The 18,456-nt window shown below is 41.7% G+C and overlaps 1 protein-coding gene across 4 annotated transcripts in view; it reads right to left on the bottom strand.

The window, feature by feature from the left end:
* Positions 1-16,895: 16,895 nt before the first annotated feature.
* The window catches only part of LOC136976767 (serine/threonine-protein kinase tricornered-like), a 95,715-nt gene continuing 94,154 nt past the window's right edge, over positions 16,896-18,456 (bottom strand). For all 4 annotated transcript variants that reach the window (XM_067272132.1, XM_067272130.1, XM_067272128.1 and 1 more), the window contains exon 12: positions 16,896-18,124. In XM_067272132.1, coding sequence (XP_067128233.1) covers positions 18,000-18,124 — 125 coding nt within the window. In that variant the 3' untranslated portion in view covers positions 16,896-17,999. The remainder of the gene's footprint in view (positions 18,125-18,456) is intronic.

Below are 18,456 nucleotides of genomic sequence, written 5' to 3' on the forward strand. Positions count from 1 at the left end.
TTAATATTGATCGGTAGTTTATTAGTATAGGGTACTTTTCCTTTTATATCAGGAATACTTTACCACCAGGAATATTTTACTTTACAGTAAAATATTACCGATACAAAAGGAAGGCGTAGAAGGCGGGTAACGGCGCAGGCGGAAGTCTTAGCTTCCAGTCCGGGTAAACGAGGAAGAAATTTAATAAATCGGATTTTCTTTTCTTTTCTTTCGAAGACACAATGTAGTGACGTAAACTTAAACACTGGGCGAATTTTTCATCCTTTTTATTCGGTTGGTATTATCACGAGAATGAAGGGAAACCTGAGCTCCAACCGAATAAAAAGGATGAAAAATTCGCCCAGTGTTTAAGTTTACGTCACTACATTGTGTCTTCGAAAGAAAAGAAAAGAAACGAAAATACAAAACACGGTTTCCTCAAGATAGAAATCGGATTTTTTTGTCGTAAATGAAGCGAATTTCTAGTCACGAAGCGGCCGCTGCAAAAGAAACTGCAGTTCCGGTCTAAAAGCGGCGAGAAAAGGGGGAATGAACGTTATTTGCGGGAAGAAAGCGAAAGGACTTACTCCGGTAGTTTTTCCAGCAGAATATACGGGGCCCGGCCCCTATTTAAGTCCAGGAACCAACGGAGAGAAAAGTTTCTCGAGCGGTAGGCCCCGCTCAAAATTTTGGGCAAAGGCGGGAAGAAGCGGCAGTTACCAGAAACGGGAGTAAAAGTAGTGGACGACGGACGAATTACGGAAAAAGATTCGACCCCGGGCTGGCAATTTTTGCAACGGGAGGCTTTGGAAAAGAAATTCAATTTTTCGGGGCCTATCCCGTATCACCACCGGCAAAATCGTTCGAGCCGTCCGACACAATACAGAATAGGGAATACAGAATTGAAAAATAGAGCAAACGGACTGAGTGTTCGAAACCCGAATGTTCGTCTTTCCCCTTTTCCACAAGGTGGTTCCCAAAAGGAAAAAGGCTCCCGGTCCGGCGGTTTGGTCCCCAAGTCGGAGTGCCACCGACTTCCTCCGGCTCTCCCTCCTTTATCTCTATCTTTTTTTTTTTTTTTTTTTTTTTTTAACTCTTTCCGCCCTGTGGGCACTAAGAGGGCCTCTTTTAGTAGGCCCATTATGGGTTCGGCCAGGCCCACAATGGGGCGACCGGGTGGTGAGGGACGGGGCCCGACATATCCGAACGGACCACCCCCTGAAAAATTCCTGGGGATTATTCGACCCGTTCGGATTCGATCCCGGGTCCCCCAGAGCGGTAGGCTGCCACCTTTACCGCTCGGCCATCACCCGGACAAGACGAAACGGCGGGCAATTTCCGGGACTGCACGCCTTCCGAACCCGTCCGTGATTACCCGAGGGAAAGCTGTCCTACCTCCCGCCACCCCTTTTCCCCATCCATTATTTATTGAATTTCCGCCCAATGCCCAATGCCCAATGCCCCATCCGCGGACGGCAGGATGACCTGGCGGTGGAGGTAGACCTGGGACAGATACCGGAGGGTGGAAAAATACCCCAAGAACTTTTGGGGCCGTACGTCGAGCCCCGTCCCCGGTGGTCCAGTGATGGCCCAGACCGACCCGTAAGGGGCAAGCTAAAAGAGACCCTCCCGGTTTCCGCAGGGAGGAAAAAATTAAACAAAAAACGAAATAAAAATATTTGGAAGGACGAAAGCGGGAGGAACAGAGAGAGGCGGGTGACGGCGTGTGGAATCCGGCCCGGGCAGGGGCTTATTCCTTAAGACTCGACTGGCGGTTAGCATTGACAGTGTTTTATAAAAATCGTCTCTACCCTGGAAAAGAAGCCTTTGGCCATTTTATAACAATTTAAAATACAGTGGAACCTCGCTTAAGAGCACCTAGCACAACGAGTATTTCGCATAACGAGCAAAACAAATTGTAAACATTTGCCTCGCTTAACGAATGAAGAAGAGAGGGAAAGTCTCGAATTGTGGGCCTGAGGCATATTCCATCAGTCTGTGTTTAGCACTCGTTTCCCTAGCATCTTAGTGTCACTTGTGATCGCATATTTTTCCAAACTGGCGTTCACACATATTACTTATAAACATCAACAACCATAGCTCGTTATATAATAAACACGCCAAACGATATGCCAAATTCTTGGGTCATTAAATTTAATGACCGATTCCAAATTAAATTTTAGAAATGTCTGAATTAAAAATTAGCTATTTATAATTATTAAATTTAATACGAGATGGAAACATAACTGTCTACCTCTAGTCAAATTAATTAATTTCTAATATTTAATTATAGCCTTTACATAAGCCAAGAATTTGGCATATCGTTTGGAGTGTTTATCAAATATATTAGCTGTGATTTTTTTTTGTTTCTGCAAATCGAATTCTCATTCAAGGATGGTTCATTCCGTACTAGAAGAAAAGATGATGATGATTCACGCTCCTTAACAATGTTTATTGTATAAATTTTTTTGAATAAACATTATACTTAAAACATTTAAGTATTTTTTTCGGCGTGGAACGCATTATCGAATTTTACATTAATTCTATGGAAAAAATTTGTTTCGTTTAACGAGTGTTTCGCATTACGAGTAAGACTCGGAATCGAATTATGCTCGTTAAGCGAGGTTCCACTGTATGGAATTTTTCGTAACAAAATGCGGTGGCGGCCTGGAAGGTGGGCGACGTTTTTCCTTTCCGGTGCTGGTCTAGGCAAAACGCCAGGACTCCCAATATATGACCTTGAGTAGGCCTAATACCTTGAGTCCTCTTTTGTCGCGTAATGATTAATACGGTTAAATACGTCGGGTCCGGTTAGAACGAAGGACGACCGTCGAACGAAATATCGAGTAAGATAAAGTAAACCACCTTTCCTCTGGACGGCGCCCGCCACCGCAGCCACTTTCCGCAATTATTCCAATATAACGACTCTTTCGACCTTCTACCTGGGGTTCCGGTGTCGCGGACGCGTTACCGTCGGCTTCTCCTCTCAAACACGCCTACGGCTTAACGGTTGTATTTTTAATTTATTTAATTTAAAATATACGCTCTCCACCCGATATTAGTACCGTAGTGTCTCGCCCCCGTACGTCATACTTTTGCGTTAGCGACGGAACCGTGCCGGTCGTCTAACTCCTTTTAGGAAAACTTTCCAATGGGAATAATGTGACTTCCGGTTTGCACGGGATGTTCTTATATAGTTAATGGCGGACTCCCGCTCATGGGGTTTTCATATCCGGTCCGTTCTTTCACTTACCAAAGTTTGTTCTCGAGATTAAAGAAGGACAGACGGACGACGGTGGGAATTTATAGGTCTATAATTTTAAATGTCAAAAATGTATTTACGGGAAAATTGTTCGTTTAGTTAAGTTACAGCAACACAACACTTGGGCGATCTGTCTAGGGAAAATGCCTTTCGAGAGGTCTTTTAAGGGCAACTGGATTTTATTCAGGCGTTACAGACGTGGAGAAAACACGGAAAACTCCACGTGGCCATCTGGTCCAAGCTAAGCGCCAACCCACGACAGAACTCCCAGTGTTCAGGGAACGGAACAGCTTGGCCACTATAGTTTATGGTGGGGCACTTTTAGTCCCGGACAATTGTTAAAGGCGGCAGCGGCGGCAGATGGAAAAAAGGACGACGAAAAATGTTTCAAATGGTGGCAATAATTATCATCCGTTGTGGATAAATACGTAATTTGCCGCTCCAAGCGGCCACCCCGTCCGGAGAAAACGTCTTAAGCAGGAAGGGAAGAAAACTTTTTCTGGGTTCGGACGGGGACGAAGGAAGGAATGGGGTAAGTCCAACGGCCGTAGCCTTTAAAGTCGTCTGGGGTGAGAGGGTGGAAGATAAACCTTTACTTTTGCGCTTTCTGCCGCGGCAAGAGGGCTTTAGAAACGGCCCGACCGATTCATTCGGTTGGAAAATGTTGGCCTGCGTTCCACTGGTTCGACGGGGTTGACGGAAAAATTTCCGCCGTCGGTGGGAGTGTTTGCAAAATGCGGTGGCACCCGACTTTCGAACCATTGGGTCGACCGACGCAATTTCCAACTGATGACGCCGCCTGTGCCCGTACGTCAACTCGATAGTCCGACCGGAGTAGAGACACTCCCCGTACTTCTCGTATTAAAACGAGTCCACTGCCTGACTATTTAAATTACATTTCCGTGCGCGTGCGGGTAAGACACCGTTTCCGTTTTTCGGTAGGCGTCGAAGTAGAATTTAAATCCAATTAATCGGTAAAAACCGCCTTATCGTCGTCGGCGTAACGGCATTCGACCATTCGGGCGTAAATATTCTTACGTTAAATTAAATGACAAAAATTTATTAATATAATTACATTATATTACATTAAATGCATTAAACATTAAATTATACATAATACATTAAAAAATTAACTTTTTAAAGCCGCCGGGATGGAAAGTGGTCGATATATCAGCAATTATTTATTGTGACATTATCACAATGCCGGGCTGCAATTTTTCATCATATTTTTAATTTATTTGATTTAAAACATATGCTTTCCACCTCAAATTAGTAGTGGCTTACCCCTGTACATCATACTTTTCCCGATAACAACAGAATCGTGACGGTCGTCTATGTAACTCCATCGGGGATTAAATTTTTGAATTAAAATCACGTGACTTCCGGTCTGTAACGAAAGTTCGTATATAGTTAATCGAGGCGACGGCCCCTAAATTTTACATATATGATCCGTCTTTCATCTATCCAACTCCGTTCTCGAGATTAAGGAAGGACAGATGGATGGACAAACTGACAGACCCCACAGTGGGAATTTATAATGCACAATTTTTTCAAATTGCAGCCCAATATAGAGGCTAAAGTATCCTCTGACGAAAGTAGCAACGTATTATCACGAACTTATCCACCGGTATGCAACATAAAAAATATACCTTTAGTCTAGAAAACTGAGATATAAATATATTGGTAACGATAAAAAGCCAGGCTGTTATGTCGAAAGTGCTGTCCTTTTAACAGTATAGTTAACGCGTCCATTTATGAAATATATCCGACAATGAAAGAATAATTAATTTTATCACGAATTTACCAACGTTTACCCTACTTAGTGTGTCCTTCCGCTTCCGTTACCATTGGTCGGGGAAAGAAACCAGCCATCTCTCCTCCCGCTCGGCCCGCGGTCCGGGCCCAAACCGAAAGACAGGAGAAGCTGGGGGGAATTAACGTATTTACGGAGGGGAGAGAGAAAGATCGGCCCTTCTTACGCGAACGGGTTTTCTCGGCCCAACTGCGCTTAAAAGGAAACCGATAGCGGAATGCCCCGCCGGTAGGAAAAGGCCGGACCGGTCAGGTGAGGCCCATGGCGCAAAATAATTGGCTTTTTCTCTCCACCGATAAAGTTTCCGGAATGATTCGTCGGACGAGTGACGTTTATTAAATTCCGGTCCTGGCCTCCCGCCTCCCCTTCCCGGGAATCGGTACCGGCGGATGAAAAAACTTGGAGATTTCTCGGGGCGGTCCGTCCCTCCGCTCCCGTCCGGGGTCCGCCGGGAAGATGGCGAGAGAAAAGATTAAAGGATAATTAATCCACCGCGTATATACGTATATCGGCCCGTATTCGGTAAGGAGCCGGATCCTCGGGAGGCCGGATTACGCACTCCTTTCCGATATAGATTACGGGTATCCCTGGTACAACGCGGTACTTCTACGACATGCTTTGGCTGTAACACAGTTGGAAAATTGTGGATATCCCCGTACACACGACTTCCGGTTTGGCTCTAAAGCGGTCTTGGAAATTCTCCGCACAAAATTTCATAATTTCTAAGCGAAACTTCGTTATTTTACGCCTTTTGTCGGTTCAACTTTGACGAAAACTGATAGTAGAAATTTTTACTTCCTTGTCTCAATTTTCCTATCAACCACGTCATTGCTTTTAGACTTTAACCCTTAAGACTGTCACCGCGCTTTGTTTTTATAGATTAATTTTCGTATTCAGTAAAGTTTATTTAAACATTTTTAGATAGGTGCTATTAAACTTTTTTTAACCGTAGGTAAAGCGATCATTTGTAAAAAGACGAACGAAATACGACGGTCTCACGTCACAAATTCTAAAAATGTCGGTCTGTACGCGACCCGCTAAAACAAATTATGAATTAATGACGTATTTTTATTTCGTCATCCATAAAATATTGTTTATGATAAAAATAAAAAGTATGAAGATGTTGAAATACTTCTGATCAAGATGGACAAAAAACCGAGATGACGACGACATTTTGTAAAATGAAAAAGGCTCTAGTTTAACTAAAGTTAATATTACAGTATGTTTAATTGTAATTGTTAATTACTTATCAATTGCTTTAATAAACATATTTCTCTTAGTAACGGAAAAGAATTGTATACTTTTGTTAACTTATAGAATGTAGCCCTATGTCTTGCATTAGTTCTTTGTTTCGTGTAGCACGGATTGGCGTAACAAGGAACTTTTTCGGAACGTAACTACCGTCGTATACGACAGACACTCGTGTTTGTAACGGCCTACCTCGGTCTGGTTCCCGGAGGACCGTCCGAGCGGGAATCCCGGTGAAAATGCACCTCCGCCTGGGAATTATTTGAAAAGGCGCGGTTTTATTCTCGCGAATAAAAACTTTTTTTTTGGGAATTTTCTTCGTCCAAAGCAGAGGCGGAATCACTTTCGAATTCCCCAGAAAATAGTCGATACACGACCCCTTAAATTATTTCTAACCGTTCCCAGGCCCCAGAAAAGGTTCAGACATCGGGCTAACCCGCCGCCGGGCTGCAACCCCGGTCCAGCCGGCCGGTTCGAATATTTGGCCAAATTTTCGCCGTCAACCACAGTTTTCGGCCCGGGCGGAAAATCGTCGGCCGTCAGTTGCGCAATCAACTGGAAAACGTCTTATCCGGCGGGAAATTTCCCTTATCCGTCGGATGTTCGACCAAATTCCGTGGGAAAGCGACGAGTGCGCCGGCGGTATTTAAGGGGAGGACGGGCGCTGCCGCTTGTGTTAAACGGCCACATGACCGGGTACAAGTTCGTCCTTCTCGTGGGTTTGCTGACTCTCTCCGTCCTCTGGTCGGCGCCGGAAGGTAAGATCCCACCAAATTTTATGGGAAAATTGGGTTACAAATGTGGTGTGCCGGAAACCCTTAGAAAGAGGACGAACCTTGGGCATCTGTCCACTAATACTTTTGCCAGGCCTCTTAAGAAGACGTTTCGGTCGGCGCGCTGGGTCCTTCCGCAATTCTAATTAATTCCGGTTAAACGAAACTTCTCTTTCTTATTTATAAAACGGAGCGATAATTGACGAAATTCCCAATATTTTAAAAGACAAACGAACCGCCGGTTTCTACTACGTGGCGTGATTTATTACGAGTACGTAATACTACGGACGTATAAGAAGGATTACAGTGGCGCCCGGCGGATTTCTTATTCCGAAATGTATACTTTCGGAAAACGAAGCACGATATTTATAAATGAAATAATATTGAGATAAATATCGTTTGGTATGGTACCACCGACGAAAATTGATTGCGGCTAAGGCTATTTCCAAAGGCTATTTCCAAATAATTACTATTATATTATAATAGAAATTTTATGTAAAGGTTAACGACTTGGTATTTTCAGTGGCGGCGACAGAAAGCATGGACAATTGCAGCGAGACGGGAGTTTGCATGTTGGCCTGCCATCCCAATATCAGACAGGAGGAAAACAACGACAAGTGTCCGGAAGGAGAGATGTGCTGTACTCTGATGTAGTCCAAGCCAAAATAAAATCCCAGCCTTGACCTCCGCTTTCATTTCTAATTTTTTCTCGTTTTATAAAAATTGTTATTCAAGCGTGCATTAAATGTTCGGGACTTTTTCGCTGGTGAAATGAACACCGGAAAGACAAAAATCGCGCCGTTCGGCCGGGGCTGGTATACCAATACCGAGACGGAGACTCTCGGTATTGGATACTAACGAAACAGACGGAAGGTATTGGGAAAACAAGATGGCCGAAGACGAGCATTTCCTGCAGAGAATGCAAAGTCCTTCCGAACTCAGCAACGACAAAACTACAGTAAGATCCCGCTTAACGCTGATTTGATTATAACGCGGCCTGCTCGAAGCCTTAAAAAAAACTCAAAATTTACGCCGATTAAAATTATCGCGGCATCTCATTGATTCGTATATAATACGATTATTTTCGAACACGAACTAATCAGAAAAAGGTGGCAAAAAGGCGCACTTTCTTTAAATCTATGCTTGATTGCTGCAATTTTGAAAAAAAGTATAACATCATGGATGCCATAGGCATCAATCATGTTATAGTTTTCGGATCCAATATATATAGTAAGTTAATGTGTACCTAGATAGCCAAGATGGCGGCCGGGAAAATTTTTCCCTACATTCTAGACGGCGACGGGGAAAATTTTCCCTAATTCGAGACTGCTACGGGGATATTTTTTTCCCCTGCGTTCGACGTGGCTAACGCGTTTCCGGTCGCCATCTTCGTCTTCTACTGTTTCGTAATAACGCAAACTAAAAACTCCTAAACTATAATAAGCGGCAAGATTCTAGGACCGAATGACGACGGTGGGGAGGGGGGCAAATTGTCGACCCCCTGGGGAGCAAAAAAGTCAAAGGAACCAAAAGAAACCTGTATATGTGCGCATTCGTGAGATATAGCCCTCGAAAGTTTCGCCTACGTTATGCGGGTTCGCGAGCAAAAAAGCCGGGTTACGGGTTACGTGACCAATATTTTTTTTACGATTTTACGGGAGTCCCGTCGCTTGCCGTTAAAATTGCCTTTAGTAGACGTTTTCCCCATTTTTTTACTTTGTTCAAGAACTACCGTGAATCGATCACTAGTTTAGCACATGGCGGCGTGTGGTGGCGCCCGTACGAGAGGTCAGTCGGGCCGCCATGTTCGCTGCCATATAGTCATTTTGGGAGGCCTATATCTCGCGAAGGCGCGCTCGTACACCCATGGTTCATTAGACTTTTTTGTTCCTATGTTCTACAGTTCTGTTAAAGTCCCAACCGCGTCATTCTGACCTAGAATTGTGCCGAATAGGCTACTGTAAACCCTATTTTAATAGAAAAAAAACATTTTTTTACTCACGTTGATTGTCTGTCATTTCCCTTTTTTACATTTCCTCCCGACTTTCGAACTTTGATCTTCGTTTATTATAGATCTTTTTTACCCCCTTGTTTTGCGTCGGCTGCTACTGTCGATGACTTCTTATTTCTTCTTTTTTTACTCGCGGTGGTTGACGTTTCCTTATCCCGACCTTTCTTTGATTTCTTTCACTTCTTCTTCTTATTATTATCGATGTTTTGAACGGGTGCAGGCGGAACTGTCTCGGGTTCTATACTAGCTTTTCGAGATATCCCGCATGCTAAAGCCGAAATCGTCGCACCACATTCTAGACATAGGTAGTGCCATTATGAATGACAAGATACATCCCGAGGAACAGACGACTACATTTGCTTTTAAAAGTTCCTTCGTACACTGAATATTTAACTGCACACGAACTGCATCTAAGAAGACATTCGTTTCTTTCGCTTCTGTAATATAATTTGCATGTCTTATTCGCACGTAGAACACTGCGATTCTATCTGCTGTATACCTAATTTGACAGCAAATTTGAATGCATTATCAATTGCCCGGTTCAATCCCAATTCCGAATAATCTGTTTCCATCATTTTATAAAACTTCCTGGTAGTACATTTGGCCCAGAATTCCTTCGAACTCAAATTAACGTCGCCCATGACGTGCACAAAATTTCAACGAAAAAACGCAATATCTTTTTGTTTTTACTCGTAAAAAATATAAATTACCTTTTTAGCAATTCGGAAAGAACAGATATTGTAAAAAAAAAAAAATTTCGATGCCAACACTGAACATGCAACACACCACTGTCTTCTAAACTCCCTGCAAACGAAATTTGCATAATTCGACGATTTCGGCACCAACACATTTCGTCACATTTCCAAAGAGCTCCCTCTCACGTCATAAACGCAAAATCGCGCGTCTCCGTTTCGAGGTTACAGGAAACGCGGCCGCTACGTCGAACACAGGGAAAAAAATTTTTCCCGTTGCCGTCTAGAATGTAGGGAAAAATTTCCCCGGCCGCCATCTTGGCTACCTAGGTACACATTAACCATATAGTTTATTACGGATCCAAAATATATAGTTTATTAAGGAATGATAAGGACAAAATAAGAATGGAGGAACAAGCGGGAGTATACAGAATCCCATTTGAAAACCAACAAATAGGGATCGATAAAGAATATGTAGGCCGCGTTTCTTTATGCAGCGAGAATGACGTCACGAGCAGCTATCGCTACACGTCGCTGTATCATAGTTTAGAAACGCTTTCCGCTCGAGCTAAACATGGATGCATAGGCGTAGCTAAGGGGGGGGCGGTGGAGGCGGCCCGCCCCGGGTGTCACCCTTACGCGGGTGACACCCGGTAGGCCTGTACCTAAAAAAAAAAAAGGTCAACGGCTCGCCTCCCATGACAGTTTCTTCGCTATGAGGAGACGCCACGAGAGCTCGCACCAGCTGAAAATCTTACTGTGATTTATTCTATAAATTCAAACTCATACGTCGTGATATCGCATATTCAATATAGCGTTCAAGTTGCTCGAGTGCAAAGATATTACAATTCAACAGTTTTATAAAAGAGTTAAAAAGGGTGACACCACGATATCCGCACCGGGTGTCATCCATGCTAGCTACGCCACTGCACGGATGCCGTAATCTATCCTTTAATTCCACAGTTACAGCCGAAAGTAGCGCTTTAGTTAAAGAACTACAATATTTAAATAAAGAGATATAAAGAATTGAGCATTTCTCTTTCCGAAAATGTGAACAAAGTAGAGAGATAGGAGATGTATAATTATATTTAAGATATGGTATCTTCTTATTCTTTAGATAACTTTCAGAGTCATTTTATAAAATTTAATCCTTCTTAATGTTTCTATAATATTTTTATCAACAGTCACTTCGACTTTTTTATTTTCGCAGCATAATATCGTATTATACACACAAGCGTCCATTTTGCTTTACACGTGTAGCAGGACGTAAAAGCTGCTTTATCTTTGCTGCAGCGACCTCTTGCAGCAAACGTTTAGAAACGGTTCGCTACATTGCAGCGCTGCATTTAGAAACGGGTTTCAGACTGTTCGCTGTAAAGCGCATCTCGAGCGCTGCATAAAGAAACGCGGCCGTAGGGGTGACCAGAAAAAACCTAGCAGTACGAGTAAAGGAGCACAAATACAGTGTTAATAAAGGTCTCAATAACACAATCCTGGCAAGCATGGCACAATCGGACAGAGCAATGGTTAGATGGGATGAAGCAAAGATCGTTAGAACGTTACACTCACCGTCCATTGCGATGGAAATGGAAAAAATAGAGATATACAAAAGTAAAATGAGGAACCGCTGCCTGAACGCAAAAGATGCGAATGCTTTACCAACAGCATGGAAATACAAGAGCGAAAAAAGTACGGGTTTTAATAATCCATAAGGAGTGAACTGGAACTTATATGTTAATTTAATTTATTAATAATATTAGACTCGTAATTTGTTATTTCATTATGTAACTTTTTTTAAACTCTTTCCGCCCTGTGGGCACTAAGAGGGCCTCTTTCAGAAGGCCCATTATGGGTTCGGCCAGGCCCACAATGGGGCGACCAGGTGGTGAGGGACAGGGCCCGACATATCTGAACGGACCACCCCCCGAAAAATTCCTGGGGATTATTCGACCCGTTCGGATTCGATCCCGGGTCCCCCAAAGCGGTAGGCTTGACCGCTCGGCCATCCGGCCGTCAATTATGTAATGTTAATAAAAATTACTAAACACGCTATTATTTGTTTATGTAATATACAAAAAATTTTTGTTGACTGTATTTTAAAAAATTCAAATAAGATGAATTTGAACAAAACGTTCCATTTTGGAATAATGGATGATAGCCTGATGATGGCCTATCGAAAATAGGCTGAAAACATTTGGAATAAAGAGAAAAAACTCGGAAAATTAAATTCAGGTGTGTTGGTATTAAAATTAACTAATATTGCTGGGAAGGAGATAGATAAATACAGTTACATTACGAAGTTTATAACTCGACTCAGAATTATTTGTTGAAACATGCGTTCGATGATTTTTAGTAGGTTTAGAACGATTTTTTTAAAACCAAACTTTTTAGCGTATTCTTGCGAGTACAGTAGAGCATCCATTATCCGACCCCCGATTAACCGACCGCGTTCTAGTCGGCAAATTCAAATGTCCGCTAGTGATGTGGCGGTACAATACTTGGTTATGTCTTGGCTACTTTAATATTATTTTTGTTAAATTTTTGCATGTTTTAGCTGGCAGCACTTGCTCGACCCTGAAAGGGAGGCTAGTATTTAAACCAGGTCTAATACACTATACTAATAATGTATTTTTTCATACTTTCCGGTTATCCGAGTTTTCAGTTATCCGACCAACCCCAGTCCCCAATTGAGTCGGATAATCGATGCTCTACTGTATTGCCCAGCGGTGCAGCGGTTGGTCCTCAACGCCCCCTAAATTTGCCTCGGACCGAAAAAGCCCCTTAGATCTCTTCAACGCTTACCGGTGGGTAGTCATCAGATTTAAAGTGTAGACTGCTTACCAATGAAGTACCACTTGGGGTTCACAAACTTTCATTTTTTCCTTAACATTAATGATATATTGTTAATAAATGAACATTATTTTTATTAATGTTTATCAATAAATAATAAAAACATTATTAAATTTATAAAATAAAAATATGTATTATAAGATATCTAAATATTTCTAAACAGATGACTATTTAGAAATCTTATAAAAACAGATATTGATATTAGTCTAAATCACCGAGATCACATTTCTACGTTGAATATATTTCAATTTTCACTTCAAGTCAAAATAGAATTCTATAATATGTGCAAATATAGAGCATAAAATGAAACATATATCAAAATCTGTAATTTTATAAAGAAGTAAGTGCGTTTTCAAAATGATTTTCAAGCATTTGCAGATTTTGCTGATTTAGTTGTTATCGCTCATCGAATGCGTTATAAATGGTTATTAGACATTACCTTTCTGAAACTAACTACGAGTATTTTAAAACGAAAAATTTTATCACTAAACAAAATAGTCAAATATCAAATGTTCTTACTCACCAAGGCTGGAGATAGCGACTACCCATTTTCTCTGTTTCGTAATTTTTAGGAAACCAATCAAACGAAACTTTATTTATGTGAAAATTCGAACCCGCCGGAACCAAACGCTAGCAATAAAATTTTTATTGCTTGTTTCCCATGGAGAAAAAATGAATCATGAGTAACATTAGTTTTCTCGGATCGTGGCTTGCAAAAAGGCTGACAACAATATACCATCTTCCAAACTAATTAATAATTAACAGATTTTCAGACTATTCACTCACGTAAACGCTAACGAATACACACGGACTTGTGACGTACAGTACCTCCAGCCTAGCGGCCGGATGGCCGAGCGGTCAAGGTTAGCAGCCTACCGCCCTGGGGGACCCGGGATCGATACGGACGGGTCGAAAAATCCCCAGGAATTTTTCGGGGGGTGGTCCGTCCGGATATCTCGGTCCCCGTCCCTCACCACCCGGCCGCCCCATTGTGGGCCTGGCCGAACCCATAATGGGCTTGCTATAAGAGACCCTCTTAGTGTCCACTGGGCGGAAAGAGTTACAAAAAAAAAAAAAAAGTACCTCCAGCCTCACATTTTCGAAACTTGCCACGAACGCTATTCTAAGGCAGATGCACGGGTCTGTAGTATAATGTATGCCTTGCCTTACATCAGAATCTCTTAAACTTTTTATCTAAGATCCTTTACAATAAAAAAAATTTTTAAACCCAATTTACAAAGTAGTTTTTACCCCCCCCCCTTAATGTGTGATACAAAACAAACCTCTGAATGGCATAAGCTAAATTTATGTTTTTTCATACAGTTTCGGTATATTCAACATTAATAATCTATACAGGGTGGGCCAGCGAAAACGAAACGGCAGAGTGTTCGTGTTCGTCCAAGCAAAGCGCTCGGACAGGTCGATTTTACTCTCGAGGGGACATCTTTTGCAATAAAGTTTTTGCGATTCTGAATATTAACTAAACAAACATTTTTTTCGAAATAAATGTTTGTTTAGTTAATACAAAATAAATGAGTTTTTAAAATTTTTTGTTGTCTGTTGTATTCAGAATCGCAAAAACTTTATTGCAAAAGATGTCTCCTCGAGAGTAAAATCGACCTGTCCGAGCGCTTTGCTTGGACGAACACGAACACTCTGCCGTTTCGTTTTCGCTGGCCCACCCTGTATATAAATGAGAATGTTTGTTTGTTTGTTCATTATACACTATTAGGCCGCTCAATCAATTGCTAAGAAACTCGGCAGTCATGTTTTATATACTTTTAACTTAGATATCGTCGTACATTCCATTCCAAAATATCGATTGAATTTCTGTAAATCAATTAATTTCTATCTACATTCGATTGTTGATTTTCACGTAGCGCCATCTATTTAACATTTAACAAAATAATAAACTAAATATAATTCTTATAAAAAGAATATAATTTTAAAAAACAAATTATATTCACTTAATTACTGCGACAATGGTAATAGCATTGTAGCAGTAATTGCGCTGCCTGGAATCGAAAGTGTTACCCTGCGAAACGACTATAAATATTTATTTATTTAATTTTTTCATCGAACTCTGATTTTTTCATTTCCGTACGGTACTTTCTAAATTCTAATAAGCGCCTTGCAGTAGCCGAGCGTACCGAACACCAGTAGACATTTCCATCATCCATTAAACATTTTCCATTGTGCGCCGGAATCGTCTGGCGATTCGTTCGTGTCTCGCTTTATTTTATGTATGTTGGATTATATAAATAAAAGCCCTAGCTATTAACAGTGCCGGCCGAGAAGAGCCTGTACACGACGGAACATGAGAGGAAGATGGCAAAATCGACGACAGAGGGGGAGAAGGAACTTATCGCCGAGCACCCAAGGTGGCCGAAGGTGTCGAGCGAGCCGCAAATGGGATCGGCAGCTTCTAAGGTACCGTAAACTCAGTTTTCTTGTTATTATAGTCTTTACCTCTTAAAATTTATTAATTGTATTATTCTTACCTTCCATCGTGCGTATTTCCTACATAAGTTATCGAAACGGGTGTCGTTTACGGTTTCGTAAGGGATTATTGGCATTCCGTTATCTCTAATGGGAAAAATCGATTGCGACTTCAAACGGATTAAATTCGAAGTACGAGATGGAATAATTAATACAATGGTACGAAATACAACCGTATTTTTTTTAACTCCACCCTGTGGGCACTAAGAGGGCCTCTTTTTGTAGGCAACATTATGGGTTCGGCCAGGCCCACAATGGGGCGACCGGGTGGTGAGAGACGGAGCCTGACATATCCGAACGGACCACCCCCGAAAAATTCCTGGGGATTATTCGACCCGTTCGAATTCGATCCAGAGTCCCTAGAGCGGTAGGCTGCCACCTCGACCGCTCGGCCGTCAATACAACCGTATTAATAAATAATGGCGTCCGATTTGTTAATAGGCTATGTTTTCCGTACGAGTCCTTTATCGACTTTATTTGGTTCGGTCGACATTATATTATTCGTAATCGATGGCGGTTTAGTCTTTCTATCAGGAAATCGACTTAAACCGCCGGTAATAGGGATTTTAGCAGAATGGTTTTTCACCGAACGAACGATACGCTCATTTCCTGTCGAGAATCGCTTTTAGTGGTCCACAATTTGTTCCAACATCCAAGGTCTATAAACACAAGGTCTAGACACGATACCGTGATGCATCGCGACAGTCGCCATTTTGGATCCTTTTGAGGTTATGTGTACGGTGATTCTAGAGCAGGGGTGTCCAACCAAAATCAAGATTGGGCCGTTTTGTAAATTTATTTTAGTTCGCGGGCCAAGACAAAAAAATATTTTCAAATTACCGGGGTGCCGATTTACGAGTCTCTACTGTATTTTGAATGTGAACACAAATTATGTTTGTCTACCAGAAACTTGCAGTATTTATGTGGATATTTTAGAATTTTTACTGCTGGAAATTTTACTTAACGAAAGTTTTGAATATTCAACCAAAGTTGGCGGGCCGCACGGGAAGTCACATCGGGCAGGATTGTGGCCCGCGGGCCGTGAGTTGGACAACACTGTTCTAGAGCGAAGCTGATTCTTTCTTTCGATCTCAATTAGTTGGATTTCTTATTATGTATATATATAATATGATGGTTTGTTATTCAGCACCGAATTGTAAAAATTCGACAGCCATAAGATTGTTTCGTTTTCCATCTGATAGATCCAGGAGTGTGATGATTTAAGAGTTAATAGAAGCTATGATTTATTAATACTTATATACAGATGAACCAAATTTATTAGAATTCAATAATAATAAATTTTCGTCGTGAATATTGCAGCCTGGCACTGTGACCGCGTCACAATAAATAATTGCTGGTTTCTACGTTAACTTTTATCCGATTCGGGTCTATTAGTCGTGTCGTCGAAATATTCGACCGGATTAGGAGACCCGCAACGCGGGAAGGCCTTGCCTTTTCAGTCCTACCTGTCTTTCCGTTTCCTTTACCCGGTCGGTCATAGGAATTATGCACAGTCGACTCCTTTTGGGACGAACTTTATCCAGCCGTTTCTCCTCCCAGGAAAAGGTAGGCGCAAAAAGCTGTCCGAAACGTGTGTACGGCTTTGGCGTGATTTCTTTTTTCTCCTTTTGTCCCACGGCAGACGACGACTTTTGGAAAGAACGCGGTTTTCCCCGTAATTAAGCTTTTAGTTCCGGATTTAACTCGCACGTCTCCGCGCCGTGATTTTTTACACGTTTTCCAGATTAAATCGCATGGAAACGGCAAATAATTTTTATATTAACAAATTATATATTTTTTATTTATTTACTTTTTAAATACAATTCTTAAAGCTTCGAGCTTTCTTTCAATAATAATAATTCTCTTACCGTGGCTTCCGTTGGAATTATAATGATATTTTCCACCTATATACCTACGTTCTTCGTACGTATATATTTAGAAAATAAAATTAACAATTATTACGTTCTTTCTCGTTACGCATTTTCCGTGACGTATTTCCACTACGGTCCCTAATAGTGACGTACGCTATAAATAAATTAATTTCATTTACAATGGTTCTAGCGTAACGGCGGAATTCAGCCCCGGGAAAAACGAGACGCACGAAAAATCTACGGAAAAAAAGGATTGTTTCTAAACAGAATTATTAACGTTCCGATGGAAACTGACGATAATAAATTACTTTCCAAATTCGAATAATTTTTTACCACGATTGAAATTTCTCGGCAACGAGAAACTGTACTAAAACGAACTTTTTCTTTTCGTTCTTAGATTACGATTTTCCCCGCCAAGCAAACTTAAGTATGAACCCAAAGTCGTTCGACGAAATTTGGCGTGGATTTTTGCCACCCGGCGAAAATCCCAGTAAAATTCTACCTTGGAATAAATTATTAATTTACAAAACACGACTTAAATTATTCGCATTTTAAACAGTTTTGCTGCTTATTTCGATTAAAAGAAAAGTTAAATACTCGTAATACAAATCGACGAAATAAAAAGGCTAACGACGTATCACTTATTGGAAATTGAGATCACGAACCGCTATAAGCTAACGCGGTGTCGGCCGGGAACACAAAATAATTTAGCGGAGCCCGACGAGTGCAAGGTGCGCGGTTATCACGTGTCGGTGACCGTTCTATTTACAGCGCCTACAAACCTGGTAGCGGCGCTAATTTTGTTTTACGTCTAAATTCTGCAGACTTTCTACTTGCGAGGCGACGAAAGAAAGCCGCTGTCGACCGGTGACGACGCGGAAAACTACATAGGATTTGCACTTAAGGGCGAGCCGTCGACCAACCAAAGATTGCACCGAGTTAGAGGCAACGTGGCATCTGGCAGAACATCACAGTCTAAACACGGGTTAAGATCCGTTCCATTAACTTCTCTTCGTCAATTTCGCTCCTCTCTGAGTCAGTCCCTCGAATCTCTTGAAAGTATAATTAATAAATACCCAGTCTTTGTATCCCGGATCGCCGTCCTTGGCCGGTACCGGTGCAGCGGCTGTAAAGTATAAATAGTAAAAATGTCGTTATTATTCCATTTCTAAAGGAAAATTTCAAATATTTTAGAATTATTTCACGCGCATTTATCCAACATTTTCTGTAATTCCCTACGCGGCGTTTTCACACGCAAACGTCTGGATCCCAAGCATTATAATTTCTTCTGCACCGTGGCGCGTATGCAACGTTGGCATTTTCGCCCCAACTGGCGCATCGGTCAATCGCAATGTACAAAAATGTCTTCCGATATTCACCCATGCGCATGCCACTCGTCCAGTTATGGATACGGTGAACTCCGATCGAGCAATATGGCCGCCTCCGTGGTTATTCTTA

Source organism: Centruroides vittatus, unplaced genomic scaffold (genome assembly GCF_030686945.1).
Source record: "Centruroides vittatus isolate TY-2023 unplaced genomic scaffold, ASM3068694v2 contig_424, whole genome shotgun sequence".
Lineage (NCBI taxonomy): Eukaryota > Metazoa > Arthropoda > Arachnida > Scorpiones > Buthidae > Centruroides > Centruroides vittatus.